Source organism: Camelus dromedarius, chromosome 12, assembly GCF_036321535.1.
Source record: "Camelus dromedarius isolate mCamDro1 chromosome 12, mCamDro1.pat, whole genome shotgun sequence".
Lineage (NCBI taxonomy): Eukaryota > Metazoa > Chordata > Mammalia > Artiodactyla > Camelidae > Camelus > Camelus dromedarius.
In genome coordinates this window covers 3,243,032-3,261,243 of record NC_087447.1, presented here as the reverse complement: position 1 = coordinate 3,261,243, position 18,212 = coordinate 3,243,032, and the positions used below count along the sequence as shown (strand labels likewise).

General features: G+C 49.7%; 1 protein-coding gene and 1 non-coding gene across 6 annotated transcripts in view; one reads left to right on the top strand and one right to left on the bottom strand.

The window, feature by feature from the left end:
• Positions 1-17,453, top strand: part of PPFIA1 (PTPRF interacting protein alpha 1) — a 77,216-nt gene extending 59,763 nt beyond the window's left edge. For 2 of the 5 annotated variants that reach the window (XM_064492021.1, XM_064492023.1), the window contains 11 exons: positions 1,602-1,683; positions 1,789-1,989; positions 3,619-3,681; positions 4,170-4,196; positions 8,743-8,918; positions 9,013-9,110; positions 11,069-11,244; positions 11,926-11,994; positions 12,873-13,038; positions 15,374-15,445; positions 16,050-17,453. In XM_064492021.1, coding sequence (XP_064348091.1) covers positions 1,602-1,683; positions 1,789-1,989; positions 3,619-3,681; positions 4,170-4,196; positions 8,743-8,918; positions 9,013-9,110; positions 11,069-11,244; positions 11,926-11,994; positions 12,873-13,038; positions 15,374-15,432 — 1,117 coding nt within the window. In that variant the 3' untranslated portion in view covers positions 15,433-15,445; positions 16,050-17,453. The remainder of the gene's footprint in view (positions 1-1,601; positions 1,684-1,788; positions 1,990-3,618; positions 3,682-4,169; positions 4,197-8,742; positions 8,919-9,012; positions 9,111-11,068; positions 11,245-11,925; positions 11,995-12,872; positions 13,039-15,373; positions 15,446-16,049) is intronic. The other 3 variants (XM_064492022.1, XM_031448147.2, XM_031448148.2) reach the window with 3 other exon arrangements.
• Positions 2,211-2,283, bottom strand: TRNAA-UGC (transfer RNA alanine (anticodon UGC)). Its single transcript has one exon. It is a non-coding gene; the product is annotated as a tRNA-Ala (tRNA).
• Positions 17,454-18,212: the final 759 nt, after the last annotated feature.

Here is an 18,212-nt window from a genome sequence, read left to right as displayed (position 1 = left end):
GGGTCCCCCACACGTGCCGCCAGGACTTGGTCCCCTTGATAGACAAGTAGAGTGCTCCAGGGCAGGTCCATTCGGTGGGTGTGCCATGCCGAGCATGTGCTCTGACACGTGCAGCCTTGGTTGTCACCAGCTGCAGGCCCTGGTCCCAGAGTCTTGCTGGTGTCACCGAGAAGTGGCCTCTCCCGCAGACGGCAGCTGCGTGGCTGCGTGGCCCCGGCGCCCTGCCTGAGCTGTGTTTGTGAGGGAAAGCGGGAGGTCTCCACTGAGGTGCCTTGGCCTGCTGAGTGTCGGGCTCGGAAAAGCCAGCCGGTGTCCATCGTGTGGGCGGCACCACTTAGATAGCCGTGATCACGGCTCACGCACGCTCACCGCGGTGCTGCTGTTGTCATCTACAGACCGCGGGACCTCTCCCTCCCAGAGTGTCTGTCCTCCCAGCGTGTAGCCTGGTTCTAATTGTCTTTCTCCTGCAACTCTGTAATTTTAAGGCTGGGAAGCTGCGTCAGTTTACTGCTAGGGCAGGTACTTAGAGAAATCATGCTTCACCCGAGAACGTGACCCTTGAGCACGGAGACAGGACGCAGCTGCGGGCCCCGCACAGTGCGGCCCAGGCCGGGTGGGTGCAGCGCTCCCCGTGTTACCCCCTCAGGCCTGTCTCCCTTGCAGTTCTCTGTAAACTGAGGTCACAGCTGAGAGTGAGACAAAGTCACAGCACAGCGTGACGCGGTGTCCTCTAGCAGAGGAAGGAAATACATCACAGCCAAAACCAAACGAGTCTTCTCCTTGCTTCAGGGCAGTGGTTTGGGGCCGTGGAATCGGGCAGGTGGTGTGCAGCTTACCCCCCGGATGTTGGCTCGTGACCAGATTCCTCAGAACGGAGTTGGATGCTTTGGGTAGATCGAAGGTGCAGAGGGATACGTGGCGTTTAGGGTCCTGCCCCCTGAGTGCTCGTGTTCTAGGCTCGGGAGCTGACGCCCGGAAGAGCTGCTGTTTTCTGGGAAGTTGGTCTGTGGAAGAATAGCTCGTTCCTTTGCTAAGGGTTAGATGCCTGTCGTGTTTATGCTTGTAGTTGTGGTGAAGTGGGGGAAATGGGTGGTCGTGTGGACTGTTAGAAAGGGTCACCTGAGTGAATGGGCCAGTTCGTAGGTTCTACATGGCATCTAATAAGTCAGACCCATCACAGATTAAGGAGCTTGGCTGTCTGCACTCAGCCCCCCAGCGGCAGCAAGAGAAGCGCAATTCCTGGGCCGGGGGGGTCACCAGCACAGAAGGGGCAGGAGTGGGGACCCTGCACCTGGTGCTCGCCTCCCGGCGGGGCCTGCGGCATGTTCCCACCTGGGGTCTCTTTAAAGCTGGTGATGACTCTTTAATCCCGCAAGGAGGTGGTCCTGTAGAGGGTCGCGGAGACTCGCGCTGCGTTTCGTTACTCAGGCAACCTCGTAACATGTTCAAACTGCCATGGAGCTGATGGTTTAGAAGATTAAAGGAAAGTGATGAGATGGGCATTAATACACTTTAGAAAACGTATAAAGAGAACTCGTCTGTCAACTGCATGTGTGCGTGTGACAGCGATTCTTTAATTCAGAACGTCTTGTCATCCGTAGGCACGAACTGCTGGAGGAGGCCCGGCGGCAAGGTTTACCCTTCGCGCAGTGGGATGGCCCCACGGTCGTCGTCTGGCTGGAGGTGCGTGCCCTGCTTTCACCCTGGCTTGAGTGTGTCCATATGTGAACGTGCGAGCCTGTTTGCACCTGTGCGTAACCTGCCGGCCTCGATGTCTCCTGCCTTCAGCTCTGGGTTGGGATGCCGGCCTGGTACGTGGCCGCCTGCCGGGCCAACGTGAAGAGTGGGGCCATCATGTCTGCCCTGTCGGACACGGAGATCCAGCGTGAGATCGGCATCAGCAACCCCCTGCACAGGCTGAAGCTGCGGCTGGCCATCCAGGAGGTCATGTCCCTGACCAGCCCGTCAGCCCCGCCCACGTCGAGAACGGTGCGTTCCAGAAAAAGCTTGGCCCGCATTGTGTTCCTCTGCAGTGCTTTCTGAACACATCCAGTGTTCTGTTTATAGTTTTAGCGTTCAAAACCATCGCAGCTTTCCATGTGTGACAGTTGGGTAGTTAAAAGATAATTTTACTGAATACTTTTTTTTTTTTTTTTACTTTATTACTTTTCTTTGGGAGGAGTTAATTAGGTTTATGTATTTATTTTTCATGGAGGTGCCAGGGGCTTGAACCCAGGACCTCGTGCATGCAAAGCACTCACTCTACCACTGAGCTACACCGCCCCCTTTATTGAATGCTCTTATAACAATTTGGCTTCAGTGGCCTTGTCATGTAGAAATAGGAGTTTTTGAAAAAGTAATCACTACAAATTTAAACATCAATTTAAAGACAGTGAAGGGGAAAAGCTTCACCCCCAGGCTGCACTGTCACCACTGTTCGACTCTGGTTGACCTGTCTGGCCGATCAGGGCCTCCCTCTTTCGGGAGCTGCAGACCCTGGGCGCTCAGGCTTTGGGCAGTCCGTAAACCTGCAAGCGTGCACAGGGTTACTTGTGCTGGTGCAGCTTTTCTCCACGTGGAAAGGCCTTGCAAGTCCTTCAGAGGGGTCCTCCTTGAAAAATTAAAAACGAATCGAGTGAAAACATGAATTGTTTCTGGGAGTTAAGGGCGGGCCAGCTCAGTTCTGAAGTGCGGACTCTTTACGTTGGCTCAGTCCCCAGTCTCCGCCTTGTCTACGCTGGAGAGAAAAGAGTGAAGAACCCAAGAGCCTCACAGATGCACTTCTCTGAGAGCAGGTCAGGGTCCGCTCCGGGGCTCACGGTTGCTTTACACGAACAGCGTGGAGCTGCCTTGTCTCTCCGCGCACGCGCCGTGGTCGTGAACAGTAGGCCTGCCCCTGCCTGTTGGGCAGGTGCTCTCACCCAGAGCCCTGTCCTCTCAATGGTACCTAATCTGGTCTCTGTCCCCCAAGCGTTTCACCATAGAGTTGCCGTCTCACAAATGAAGGTGCTGGGGGTTTTCCCCAAGTTTTTATCAACCGTCTTGGTCAAGGTGGCTTCTCATGGATTGAGTTAATGAACGGTGAGGAGGAGCCCGCCCACTGGGAGACGGTGCAGTCTGCTCCCTGAGGGGCACCTGCGGCTGGGGGCTCATGGGTCTCGGGTGCCGTGCTGGGGTACACGCTCAGCCCTGCTCCCTGCCTCGTCAGCCCCCCAGGGCGAGGGCCCGGCCAAGGAGCCTACCGTCTTCCCACAGCCCAGAGCTAGGCTTCCGTACTGTCCGGGTGGTGCTTTGGGGAAGACCATTCTAAATAGATTGGATCAGTAGTTACTTGAGAATTATTCTCAGTTTTCAGAAGTGCAAAATGCCTTTCCCTCTGTCCCGCACCCCTCGGGCGGCAGGCCTATGACTGCAGCTCTAGGGGGGCTGCTGTGTTACTGGCGATGGTGCTCGTAGGGTGGTCGTTTGAGGGGAGACAGCCTGGGTGTCCGCGGTGGGCGGTGGGGGTCGGCCTTCGCCCCCGCTCCTTCCACGCGCCGAGGCTGACGTGTCTGCCACCTTGCCTCTCTGTCACTGCTCCCCTGCCCTGGATGTGGCTGGTCACTGGGGTCACTCCAGACCACAGGAAATGTCTGGTTAACACATGAAGAGATGGAAACGCTCACAGCCACGCCACAAACGGTCAGTCCCACCCTGGGCTTGTCCCCCTCCTTCCCAACCCCCCGCCCAGAGTGGCGCCTTTCTGGGCCCTTTTGTGGAAAACAGGGATGTCATTTTACACTGAATGGTTCCGTACAAGTATTTCCTTTAGGTATTAGTTCAATGTGTAAAACAGAATCCGTCTTTTATCTTTATATGTTTTTCAGAAGCTTAGTCGGTAGACTTGCTCCATGTAGAACAGGTGTAGGTCGCGCCCCCTTCCCGGGAGACCGCAGCTCAGCACTCTGACCCGAGTTTCCCCTCCTGTGGGGGTGCTTGCTGTGGGAGCCCACTCCCTGCATGAGACGTTGGAGTCGGCGGGTCTGCATGGGTTTTGCATGATGCTTTGATTCTTTGAACGTTCTCGCTCAGTTAAGCCGCGGTTTCCCTACGGAGTCGGTTTGCCTGCGTTGCTAAGCTCGCCAGTACTAATAGTGTGTTCTTTTACATTCCTAACCACGTAACCTCAGGAAGATGAGGAGGGAAGCTGGGCTCAGGTTGGAGACTTTCTATAATATATTCTTCACTATATGTACAGCAACAAAAAGAATTGGAGGATGAAAACTTGTAATTTACTTTTTTTGGCGTTTTTAACATCTTGTATTCAGACTGTTGTTAAAGATTTGAACGCATTAGTCAAAGCAGAGCACAGGATTAAAGAGTGCGTCTCATGGACAATTTTGAACACTCCTGTGTTGGAGCCCTTGGTCGTGAATTCTGATTGATATAAATCCCTTGGTCCAACACAGTCTTTCCTACGAAGTCCCGTGGCTGCGGCAGCTCCTGAGATGATGTGTCTCGGCCCCTGTTGGGGTAGCCTTAGTTCCGAGACCCACTGGCGGGAACATCGCCTCCCAGCGCGTTTCCCACAGGAGCTGCCATAGCGACGCTGTCCCTGTGTCTGTGTCCACCTCGCGCTGTCCTAATACTGTGCTGCTCCAAAGACTTTCTTACTAATGGAATTCTCAGAAATTAAGCCTAGGCTTGCTTGATGTATATGTTGGATTTTCAGCTCCCCAGTTCTGCTTACAAAAAGCTCTCTCACAACTGTTTTGTAGCCTTATTTTGAGACAGCTTGATTAAACACAGTGGTTTCCACACACCTGACCCCACCGACTTTGCCATGTGACCTGATGTACCCTTTAGCAACAAGTTAAAGGCCACCAGGTGTGGACAGGCAGCTTTGCCAGGGCTGGCACAGTGGCATGGTGCTCATGGACCTTGAGAGGATAGCTGTATAACCGAAAAATCAAAGTAATTTTAAATCAGAATCTTGCTGACTACAAGTTGATGGTTTCCCTCTATTTCTACTCGTGAAGTAAAGCCAGTTGTGTCCGTCTTTAACCACAGGAGAGAGCAGCCGTAATGTGAGTCTCCCTTGATCTAGGTATTCCGTGCTTCTCCTCCAGGTGAATATCCTCATTAGTTATTTAACCTAGTCAGGTATCTCTCTACGGGGCCAGTGATGGCCCTCAGAATGAATTTTAAAGAGTGCATTTCATAATTACTTAAACGTCAGTGTATTTTACACTAAGAGGCAGAACTTTGTCAGCACTTGAATATGAAATACCTGCGTCATGGGGCACGAAGTATAAATTAAAGAAGCTGAACGTCTGCCTTTGCCGTGGAAATACATACAAGGGTGAGCCGTGCCGACGATGCCGGAGTTGCCAGCGTCCAGCCTTCAGCGTGAGCAGGGCTGCTTTCGCTCCGTCCCCCGTTGTAGAGGGGGGAGAGGGAAGGGGCTTCCTGGTCTCTGAAGCTGCCGAGGGCAGGTGGTGTGCAGTGCACCTTCCTGCACTGTCCGCAGTGACCAGCTCCTGGGCCGGGGGGCAGCTAGAGGCGCCCTTGGGCACTCGGGGGGAAGAAGGCATCAGGTGTGGTCAAAGCCTTCGATGCCGTCACTCAGCAAGGGGCATCTGCGAGCTGTCTGCGTGAGACCTCGCTGCTCGCTGGTGGTACCGGAGCGCACAGGACAGCCTCGTCCCTGCCGTCACTGTCACATGTGCCCAGTGCAGAAGACTTAATCCGTGTTTGTGATCATTTCAGTGATGGTAACATAGACCCTGCAGAGGGACTGTCTCTTCTACCCCAGTGTTCTCTGATCATGAGAGAGCCCTGCCGTGTGCTTTTTTCAGAGGCTGTGACCACAGCCCAGGAGATGTGTTCTGCCTGGGACTGAGCCTCATCCTCCCAGGAGCTTATGTTACTGACCCCTTGAGTGTGAATAGAGTATATAATGAGTAAACAAAAACAAGGAGGTTCTGCTTCCATGGAATTCTCTATTCAGAAACATCTTTGCAGTTGTGTCCATTTAAAAATGCATAATCAGCAAGCAAGAAACTCATGCCTGTCAGGCTTACAAGATGAGGGTAGGGTTTAACAGAAAGAAAAAACATGGTGTAATGATTTTCCAAAAATGTTTGATGTTTTTCTCCATTCATTATTGTTTACAGAAAGTAGTGAAACTTTGTCTTTCTATTAGAATTTGAGTGCTCTTGTTGGAGTTTGAGTCGTTCCTTCCAGCTTTGTTGGTATAAATAATAAATTAGGTTAGAGGCCATACTTTCAAGACAGAACATGGTGGTAGTTGAGAGATAACTGTTTCCGAAGATTCTGTAAAGTAACCACAGAATTCCTGTGAATGTACTTCAGTCTTCTTGGCCCAAAGAACATCAGGTGCCTTTCTCTGATACGTGTGTACATATGTGCTTATTTATTTTTCACTGTGCAAACCTTGCACGTATTCTGTTACATTTATCCTCGTGGATTGAATGGTTTTGATGACATTATAATAAATTGTATTTTTTGATTTCAATTTCCAGTTCATTTCTAGTATTTAGAAATACTGTTCATTTTTGTATGTTGACCTTGTATTCTGCAACTTTGATTTCATTCTGATAACCATTTTTGTAGATTCATTTTCTACATTGATAATCAGGTCACCTGCAAATACAGTTTTATTTCCTTTCTAATTCATAATGATTTTGATTTCTTTTTCTTGCCTTATTATAGTGGCTAGGAGTTCCAATGCAGTGTTGAGAGCAGACACCCTTGCTTTGTTCCTGGTCTTAGGGAGAATGCATTGCAATTCACCTTTAAGTATGATGTCAGCTCTGCCTTTTTTATAGATGGCCTTTGTGAAGTTGAAGCAGTTTTCTTCCATTCCTAGATTTCTGAGATTTCCATGAATTAATGATGAATTTTTTCAGATGACTTTTCTTCATCTTTTGAGATAATACTGTGATTTTTCTTTTCAGTCTATTTGATATGGTGAATTTCGTTGGTTTTTCAAATGTTGACCCAACCTTATGTGCCTGGGATAAGCCCCATTTGTCAATGACATCTCATTCTTTTAATCGGTTATTGATTTGATTTCCCGATGTTCTGTTCAGGAATTTCCATCTGTGTCTGGGAGGGATGTTAGTCTGTAGTTTTCCTGTGATGTGTTTCTCTGGTTTTGGCATCGAGATAGTGCCGGCCTCATAAAATGAGTTAGGCGTTTCTTCACTTTTGGAACAGTTTGTGCAGAATTGGCATTTTTTCATAAGTATATGGTAGGATCCACTAATGAAGCCATCAGGGTAGAGATTTTGTGTGTTTGTATGTGTAAGAAGGTTTATAACTACAGATTCAAGTTATCTGTTATTCAGTGGCTTTCATAGATTATATGTTTCAAGAAGTTGGACTGTTTTATTTAAGTTGCTTAAAATTATTCAGTTTTCCCTTAGCATCCTTTCAGTGTCTGTAGGATCTGTACTGATGTCCCCTCTTTCATTCTTGATATTGGTAGTTTATGTCTTGTCTTTTTCCTTGGTCACTTTGGTTAGTCAATTTTATTGGTATTTATGAAGAACCTGATTTTATGTTCGTCGTTTTACTTTCTGTTTTTCTGGTTTCTGTTGCATTGATTTCTGCTCTTACGTTTTCTTCCTTTTGCCTGCTGTGGATTTCATTTGTTCTTCTTTTTCAAATTTTTTAAGATAGAATCTTACATTATTGATTTTTTTACCTTTCTTCATTTGTAACTTAAGCACTTAATACTATAAATTTCCTTCAAGGCACTGAATTAGCTGTGTCCCACAGCCTTTTAGTGTATTTTCACTTTTATTCAATTAAAAATATTTTCCCACTTCACTGTGATTTCTTCCTTGACACATGAATTATTTGCAAGTATGCTAGTTTCAAAATATTTGGGAATTTTCTGAATATCTTTTTATTATTGATTTCTAATTTACTTGTGTTGGGGTCAGAGAACATACAGTCACCGTTAGTGAGCTGAGTCTCGTCTGTCTTGGAGAATGTTCCATATCCATTAGGAAAGAATGTGCCACGCCGTCCTGGGTAGAGTGTCGTGCAGTGTCCGCCAGGTCGCGCTTGCCGACAGCGTTGTGTGGGGCGTCTGTGTCCTTTCTGAGGCTGGTTTGTTGCCTGCTGCGGCTTCCGTGTTAGGTCCCTGGATGACTGAGAGGAGGGCTGAGTGCTCTGACTGTGGTGTGAGTTTGTCTCTCGCCTTCAGTCCTGTCACTTGCTGCTTTGCTTGTCTCTTCTTTTAAAACTATCTTTTAGTTCACTTTTTAAACTGATTTTGAAATTAGCAGGTGTTTTGTTAAGGACATTTGGAAAACAAAGTGTTAAAAATAAAATTAAATCCAGCCAGAGGTATTCTTAATGAGTAGAGTTGGATTGATTCTTCAAACTTGTTCATGAGTCGTGATCATTCTTTGTTGATATATTATTACATATAAAAGCTATTTCAGAAATGTGTAGTCAGTCAGTTTTATTTTGACTTGGTTAATAGGTTAAGTTTATAAACACAAGTGAGTCAGATTTTTAATGGTATAATTCCTTTTGTATAAAATTTAGCTAACTAATTTAAAAGCTAGTAAATAGGAGATCAGATTATTTTGAAATTATAAATGTTGTCATTAGTTAGCTCAGCCTTTGAGGACATGTAATAGATTAAAAATCCAGTTTAAAGATGATTTATACTGCCCTTGTGACGGCTTTTCTGAACTGATCAAACTTAATTATTGGGAGCAGACCCTCGCATACGGGGACATGAACCACGAGTGGATCGGCAACGAGTGGCTGCCCAGCCTGGGCCTCCCGCAGTACCGCAGCTACTTCATGGAGTGCCTGGTGGATGCGCGGATGCTGGACCACTTGACCAAGAAGGACCTCCGGGGTCAGCTGAAGATGGTCGACAGTTTTCACAGGTAACTCATCGCAGGTGGGTCTTCCTGGTTGGCTAAGAGATTTTAGACTGTTGCCAGCTCTAAATTTTTTTCTCTTTTTTTCTTTTTGAAATAGAAACAGTTTCCAGTGTGGAATTATGTGCCTGCGAAGGTTAAATTATGACCGAAAAGAGCTGGAGAGAAAACGAGAAGAAAGCCAAAATGAAGTAAAAGGCTAGTACAGACTGTTGAATTGATCTGGCTTGTTTCTTTCTTCCCAGTGTTAGCACCGTCAGTGATTTCCTATTTAAAAAAAAAAAAAATCAGGAAGTGCTTTAAGTGGAGAAAACTCATCTGGCCTCATTCCAGAGGAGGGAGGGATGACAAGGAGTGTTTTAAGAGCCCCTTCTATAGCCAGACAGCGTGTCTGTCTTCTTCTGTTTCTGTCCGCCTGCAGGTTCAGTGTCTCACGGTAAACATTTTTCCTAGGACTCCAGAGATTCCCCGTTACTGTGACACGTGTCCTACCCCACTCAGAAAGGCCACCCCACCCCGCTAGGTAGCCGCAGAGGGAGGAAGCACAGTTCTCCGCTGCTGGCGCATCACACACAGGATTTGGGTGTGAGGAGCGCTGCCCTGGCCGCTCATCAGAGGACGGCGGAGCGCAGTGCAGAGCGGCGTGCTTCCACCCAGCGCAGAGCCAGCGTTCCAGCCGGGCCAGGCCCGTGGGGCGGGAGCCCCTTAGCCAGGGAGAAGGCAAAGGCATCTGAGATAGAAGCCAGGTGCACGGGCGTGAGGACGTGGAGGGTCCGGTGCGGAAGCCAGGAGGCACCTCTCCCTCGGGGGCCTCCCGCGCCGGGTGCCTCTCAGCGACCACGTGCAGTAGAGAGCTTCCAATGAAGTGTTCACGATTCAGCTCAGAGCGACAGCTCCAGGTCTGTAGAAAATAAAGAAATCACTAACGGTAGTGTGAGGAACAGTGAGACTTAATTGAACAACTCCAGGCCCTTCCACGGGTTAACTTACTTGCTCCTTATTCCCACAGCCCCGTGAGCACCAGTGCTGTTTCCATCCCAGTCTCCCCAAGAAAGAAACTAGAGGTGAAAGTGAGGTGGGGAGATGGCCCGTGTGAAGGGCGGGTAGGCGTGACTGAGCTAGGGTGTCAGCCCCGAGAGGAAGCAGAAGCCAGCATCTAAACTGCATCTGCCTTTGTCTGGAGATGGGCACTGGGAGTGAAATCGGGAAATTCGTTTCTTTTGTTTTCTGTTTCCATTTTAAACCTTCTTGCAGTTGGCAGGAATTGTCTTTGAAAGTAATTGGTGATCTTCTGGATGTATTTTTACAGAGTGGCCATTTTTAGATCTCTCCTAAAGCAAATTTAATCATTTATTGCTTGGCATAATATAACTTCCCCCTAAATCTCTCATATGCTGGAGAGCATCTTTAAGTTTCTCTTTTTGAAATGAGACAGCACAACTGGCTTCAGGAAACACGGCTTCAAAATTATAAATGCAGGTGGGGTGTAGATCTCAGGGGCAGAGGGCATGCTCAGCATGCATGAGGTCCTGGGTTCCATCCCGAGAACCTCCATTTAAAAAACATACAAAAAACGAAACTGGTGCCTATAAATGGGGGGGTATAGCTCAGCAGTAAAGTATGTGCTTACAATACATGAGGTCCTTGGTTCAGTCCCCAGAAACCTCCACTAAAAAAATAAATAAATTCTTCTGGCAAGGTTATAAATGAGAGGTTTATGTTGCTTCGAGCAAGGTGTCCAGATTTGGAGCCACTCCTTAAGATGGGAAGAATGTATTTCAGAAGACTCTGAGGTCTGTATCGAAACGTGCTCCTGCCTGGTGGGCATTCAGATTCTTACGTGTCCTTTTCTTCTGATCCCTGGATCCTCACTTTCTGTTCTCTAGAAACGAAATGTACATAATAACTTCACTCCTCTTGAGCTCACCGGAAGAGTGAGTCCTAGTGGGGCAGCTCCTATTAGACTGGAGGAGGGCCGAGCCATCAGAGCCTAGCTGCAGGGCTTGCCTGCCGCCTAGCAGGGCCTCCCAGCCCTTGCGGACGGAGGCCCTGCCTTGCGTGGGAACTGAAGGGCCCGCACCTGCGGTGGGAGTCTGCCCGGCGCTCCAGGGTGTGTGTGGTGGGGCCGCTGCAGACCGGTGTGTCCTCGTCTGCAGATGTGCTTGTTTGGAGCAACGACCGAGTCATTCGCTGGATCCTGTCCATCGGCCTGAAGGAGTACGCCAACAACCTCGTGGAGAGTGGCGTCCACGGCGCGCTCGTGGCCTTGGACGAAACCTTCGACTTCAGCGCGCTGGCGCTCTTGTTACAGATCCCAACGCAGAACACACAGGTACCCGCGTCCTCAGCCCCAGGCGGGCGGCTCCCCTGGTGCGGATGGCAAGCTGCTTGTGTGAGAGGAGACCAGACTCGTAGGCTCAGACCGCTAGTCATCTCACTCGTACCAGATCCATGATGCGAGGGCTCAGAAGCTGCCTGCCTAGTTCCTCAGTGTTTTTGCTTGTCTGCTTTCCATTTGCTGTTGGAAGCATGAGAGTCTTGTAATAAACAAAAAAAAAAAGGGGGAAACTTTCATTTAAGCCCATATGCTCGTAAGAGTGACATATTTAGTTCTTCTGTGGAAAGAGAAGTCCGTATCTTTTGTGTGTCAGATGAAGGTTTTACTAATTTTGTCTCTATGGGTAAGTGCCTGAGTAATTCTTTTTGACTTGTGGGCTCATTTGAGAATCGGGAAAGTTTTTCATTCTTCTACAGAAGATTGTATATCTTTTGCCAGTACCCCCATCCCCACACCAGCGCCAGCCCACAGAGCCCACTGCTGTGTACAGTTTCCAAGGGGTCGTGAGCCCCTCTCCCCAAGAGCCCATCCATGGACTCCGCACTAAACCCCTGGTGTAAAATACTGTCACGGTCTGGGTTTTTTTTTTAGTCTTGGTTTAAGAAGCAATGGTGATATGCTGATACTCGGATTAGATTGCTGAAAGTTTAGAGTGGTGGTGCTTTACGATTTCAGGCTCGTGCCGTCTTGGAGAGAGAGTTTAACAACCTTTTGGTCATGGGGACTGACAGAAGGTTCGATGAAGTAAGTTTTCAGCCTGATGGTTTTTAAAGTTGCATTAATGTAAGTTATTTTATTATACTCGAATGAGCCATGTAGTCTGGGTATCGCTTCTAAATGTAGAAATAATTTTACTTTACAAGGTGAACTTTGCTCTTAAAAATTGATTAACAGATGAGCTATTAAGAAACTAATACCTTCAGTAAAATAGGGTTTTTTTTTTAAATTTTGCTATTCAACTTTTGCTATCCCTCAAAAATACTTTTCATATCATAAAGCACTGGTTTCAGCTTAGGCATGGAGTCTGTAAGTTGTGCTGCGGGGACACTGGGTGTCTTGCCCTAATCCAGAGGCCCTGTGCTCTGGGGGGCATGTTGCATAGGTCTATTGAAACACACAAAATGTTCATTTCCCTTGTGCAAAACCATGACTCCTTTATTCCCACACTGTGGTCCTTATTCTGCTCGCTGGGCCTTAGGAAAACTTGAGTCTGACAGAGAACAGGATGGAAGGACACACAGGGAGTGCTTGCTGGCTCCATCCCAGCGCACGATGGATTGTTCACAGCTTGGAAGCTTCTTAACACACATGAAAATGTGTTACCTTATGTAGCAAGAAGGTGATTTCTTCAAGATGGGAAGTGAAAGCTGGTGATGGATGGGAGGAACGGATACCCGGAGCCCACGACTGTCCCGGTTTATGCCCAGTTAGTGTCCCGCCGCGCTCAAAAGTTCCCAGTTTGGGCAAATAAGTCACGTGGTTATCAGGCATGGGGTTAGATACCTGTGACCAAAAGTGCAGTGACAAGCTCTGTCACTTCAGGGGGCTAGTCACTTTACTCACTGTGTGTTTTTGTCCTTGATTTTAGGGTCAGTCTTACTCTCTGTCCTTTAATTTCCCAGGACGATGATAAAAGCTTTAGGAGAGCACCTTCTTGGAGAAAAAAATTTCGACCAAAGGATGTTCGTGGCTTAGCTGCTGGGTCAGCAGAGACTCTCCCTGCAAACTTCCGGGTCACTTCCTCTCTGTCCTCGCCCTCTACGCAGCCAAAGAAGATGCAGCTGGACGGTAGGTGGTGGCGTCGGCACGTCCCCAGCCCCGTGCGGGCGGCGTGAGCGCGGCGGGGACGTTGGTGCTGACCTGCGGTGGCCTCTGTGTCTGTTGCATGCCCAGGTTTCAGTGTTTTAAAACTAATCCTAACATCTGTTTATGGAAGTCTCACAATAATAGAGGTTTTGGGGACGTGTGTGTGTGTGTGTGTGTCTGTGTCGTGTGTGTCTGTGTGCGTGTGGCGGTGCTTGAAAGCTCTTCGTCACGTAGCAGTGCAGTAGCATCCAGACCATGGACTGGAGGGTGACTGAGTCCAGTCTAAGGACATGTTTCAGTACCAGCAGTGTCCACCTTCCCTGTCTTGCTTGACCCTCGCACGCTGGGGAGGGCGGGGCAGAAGGGAGCCTGAGAGCGGTCTTCCCCCGGGCCGACTGGGCCTGTGATTTCACCAGCTTTGCAGCTGTTACTTCAAGGCAAGCTCTGATTTTCCCTTAGACAGCCACCAGCAGTTAGGATCGGCCGTGGTTCACCCACAGCCTCTCAGCCCCGAGGTGTCCCTGCCCCGTGACCCCATTAGGAGCCAGGCTGCCTGGGCTGGAGCCCGGCCCTGCCGCCCAGGAGGGGCACAGCCTCAGCACCGCCTCAGGGCCCCCGCCTGTGGGGTGGCCGTGGCAGTGTCGTCCTCACTGGCTGGTGGTGGTGAAGTGAGACACTCACAGAGGCTCTGGGCAAGCGCCTGATACGTCAGATGTCCCATGCAGGTGTCGACTTGCTCTCAGGCCTGATGTAGGGGACAGGCTGCGGGAAAGTAAGTGGTTTTGAAAGGGTGCTGCTGGGGGTTTTGTGATTTTTTTCCTGTTATTCGCCCTTCCTGTAGGTAGGTTTGTAAGTTTTGCCTTCCCTTACTTGTATGCAAATCAGAACAAAGTACGTGTAAGTGAAGCCTTTCCTAAGCTGGACAGTCTCGGTGAGGGTGGCTCACGGGGCAGCATTTTTATTAAAAAGCTGCAGGGTGGTGGAGCGTGTGCTGAGCGTGCGCGAAGTCCTGGGTTCCATCGCCGGCACTGCCTCCCTTAGGGGGAAGAAAGCAGCGTCTCTTTGCCAGCTTTGGGGTTCAGTAATAGCTTAATGGGTAGGGGGCGAACCCAGCAACCATTTTTTTTAAAGAACATTTTTTCTTTCAAGGAGCACATAGTTCATTTTCACGGATCTTACTTGTGGCATGACCTTCAGCTTGGTGGACAGTCCAGAGCTCTCTTCTCCCCTCGTAGCTGCACCCCCAGTCTCCTCATTGTAAATCACAGCCTCTGTTAAACGTTCACAGCAAGGTTGACGTGAGAGCTGTGACAAATCAAAAGTGATCCTAAAAGGAGGCGTGGGGAGCCACTGCGCAGGAGACGGCTTTTTGCCCTGAGTGACAGATGAGGCGTAAATGGAGAATGGGCTGTTTTCATGGCTTTTAAGGCAGACTTAAGGCAAATTGCTGCAGGTCTCCTGTGTTCTTAGAATCAGAAGGATTTACAAAGATAGTCTGTTCCGGTGTGCGGTACCAGCTGTCTTAACATGCTTTCTGGAACCGTGGCAGAATCCTGATAAGATGTGTTCCTGATGGACCCGTGGGGAGACAAAAAAAATGTATGTTGGGGAGCAGCGAATTTCTACTGTGAATTTTGGAAATTTCTTACCCAACTGGAAGGCGGGGGTTGGGGCTCACCTGTTGGGCCAAGCAGTGTGTTTCTTGACAATAAAAAAGACATCAGCGGTGCCCATTGTTTCAGTGGAAAGTGAGACTGGACTCCTGCTCTCTGTGAGTCGCTGTCCTTTGCCCGCCCCTGCAACCACGCCTCAGTCGGCTCGGGGGGCTCCCGGGGAGCAGGACCACCCTCTGACAGCACAGGGCGCGGGGCCTTGCGGCCATCGGTACTTGGCTTTGGTCACCTGCTCCATCAGGGGCTGGTGACACCTCACGCTGCCGCGGGGTTGTGCACCTCACAGCCTTCTTGGCAAGACAGCGCTCAAGCTGGAGGAGCCCAGGGCCCTGTAGTCTGGCGGGTTTAAGGAGAAGGAGGCTGCCACGCTGAGGGTGTCGGTCGTCCAGGTGCGTGTCATGCGGGAGTCCTTCCGTCGTCTGATGGGGAGTGAGCGCCGGCACCTGCCACCCGGGCGGGGCTGCGGGGACCCCACGCGGCGGCGCTTCGGTTCTCTGTGTCCAGATCTGCTGGAGCCCTCAGCAGGCACAGGTGTGGGTGCTGTTGCAGGTGTGGAAGTGTGTCTTTTCTTGTGCCCTCATGTGACGGTCTACCACTAACTGCACGTTGTGTTTGCACGCCTCCTCCCGTGCTTGTCGGAACAGGCGGTGTGTCGGGAACGCAGAGGCTGGATTCTGCTACAGTCAGGACTTACTCCTGCTGAAGCCTCCCCCCTGGTGAGTAGAGGGCAGCCCCGTCCCCGAGGCTGCGCCGAGGCCAGGCCCTGGTGTGTAAGTGCCTGCCAGGGTCTGTGGGGTGGGAGGCCTGAGAGCAGAGTGCGGGGCCTGGGTCCCACGCGCTGGCGGGCTCTGCTGTACACACACAGGCCCCGCGGCACCGAGCTTCACAAGGCTGCACCGCTGCGTGCCTTTCAATTCCAAGGCTCGTTTTTAAGACAAAACCATCTAGGCATCTCAGGGTCGACGACCACTGGGGTGCCCATCCCTGCGCCGCAGGTGGCGGGCTGATTGGGTGCAGCCCCGGGCCCAGCCCCCTCCTCACTGCTCCAAGGGCCGGGGCTCTTCTGCTCTGTTCTGTTGTCCTGTCTCAGCTGGAAGTTTGGTTGGCTTATTGTTTTTTTATTAGCAACTTTTAGACATGCCAAAGCCCCTCAAAGCATTCTCTCATTGGTATGCTCGGTCCTTGGAGTTAGTCTAAATGCTCCAAGCAGCTGCAGCACAGGAGCGGGGGATGGGGGGCGGGGGCTCGGGCCCCGGAAGCTGCAGGTCTGCGTCAGCGCTGCCGTCCCCAGGCTGACTCTCGCTTGGTCTTGTCTTCCAGTTTACCCACACTACTTCTACAGATGACACGCAACAGTCGCCACCCACCCAAGACTACGTTTTGGACTCAAAGGAATCTTTAATCTGTTAATACTTGTTATATGGACCCTAAGATATTTTATTACAGAGTTTTTAATTAGTGAAAAATTCATGAATACCATAGAGAAAATATTTTAGAATTTAATGTTTCTTATATTTATGTAAACTTATGACTTCATTTATACAGTTGCTTACTTTTCCATGTCTATCCAGGCTATAAATATCCTTTCAAATCAATTCTTGTTCTTATATCTGATCTTAGCCTTTCCAATGAATGTACTGTAATGCTCGTATGTATAAATCCTATGAACAGATACAGGGCTCTTGTAAATTATGCATTTATTGTAATTATCGTTGTTTAATTTTTTAATAATGAACCACGACAGAGAAGAGGATTTTACTGCGTTTGTAAAATCATGGCACAGTGTGCATTATCCGTTACGAAACGTAACCATGCTCTACAACAATCATTTTGAAATAAGCAAACTTAATTTCCAGCAATTGTATTTTAATGACTGACCTTAACTGTACTTTTTCTAGCAAGAAATGCTTTCCTCCTCAGCGTGAACAGATTAAAAATGCCAGGTGTTAAATATCAGCTTCTAATCAGATTGGGACTGAAAGGATCATCAGGACACCGTGAACTTCAGACCGGCCGACTCTCCGCAGCCTGTGGCCTCGGTAGCCCGTCTTCAGTAACTGGCAGAGCCGTGAGCTGGGGACAGTTCTCTCAGCCTCAAGACAGACTTGGGTGGGGAGCCGGGGCCCGCCGCACCCCCATCCTCCCTGCCCCTCGGGGGACGTGGGCCGGGGCGCCCGCACATCCACTCCCAGAGGACCAATCGTGAGCGCTGCGCTCACTGCGAAGGCACGGGATGCTGGACACCATGCAGCGCAGCTGTGATAAAGGCCTTATTTTCTTATGTAAGTCATCTTCTTACATTTGTTTGTAAACAGGTTTAAAGAATGGACCTAACCGTACATTTTTAGATTTTGACAATATAGCCATTTTGGATTGTATAAGTAGCAAATGTAACTTTTACTTTTAAATGGCACATTAAACGGCCAGCAAGAAATGTGTGCAGATCACGGCGCATTATTTATTACGCAGCTGATACTTCGCCAGCTAGGACAGCACGACTTTTTACATCTGGTTTCTGCTTTTAATTTACTTGTACAATTCATTGTTACTGTTCTGTTTTTCTATTAATCTTTTGTGAACTTCCTGATTATGTAACAAAGTATGTACAGCCTACTTTTGAACTATTTTTATCACAGTATTATTTATTGCTTTCTTTCAATAAAATACTGAAGCATTTTCCACTGCCAATAAAGATACGGGGAATAAGCTGTAATTATACTGAAATTGACTGCAGCTGTTGTATCTCCGGCTCCATCCAGGCTGACTGATTGGCGCCGCTGTCCTCACGTGGAAATTCTGTCATAGGAATCAGCTGACAGAACGAGCAAGTTGGAAGATGGACGAGCAGGCTCTGGGGGCCAGAGGCCCAGCTCACCAGTCCCTGCGGGAGCCGGCCCAGGGAGGCTCTGCTGCCGGAGGCTCAGGCGGCGGGCCGGGGGCTCCAGCGGAGGCGGAGATGTGGGGGCTCGTGGGCGGGGGCTGAAGGCAACGCTTGACCTGGAGCCCGGTGACTAGTCTGGGGAGTGTATGTGCGTGTTAGTCAATAGTTTTTATCATTCACATATTTCACTGCAGCAAGAATGGAGCCTGGGGGTCAGGGAAGGATGAAAAAAAGATTTTCCACACAGATTCTTGATCACTGCCACCAGACGCGGCAGCCACCCTCATTGGCCGCCCTCTGCGGCCGCAGCTCTGGGCACACCGGGCACCAGCACGGGGCAGCCAGAGCGGCTGCTTTTGCAGGAGGTGTGTTTTCAGGAGCCATCAGTGGAGCTGGAGTAGCTGGGGTCCATTGTGAGCTGAGGTGAGGCCAGAGGTCCAAGATAAATGGCAGAGAAGAGGCACTTGTGCTGTGGTGGTCGAGGTGTGTGCGCGCCTGTGTGTGTGTGTGTATACACACCCGCATTCGTCCGCGCGGGCTCCACACTGCTCTTCATGTCACCTGGTCACACGATGGCGCCCCAGGCTGTGTCCTCCTGGAGT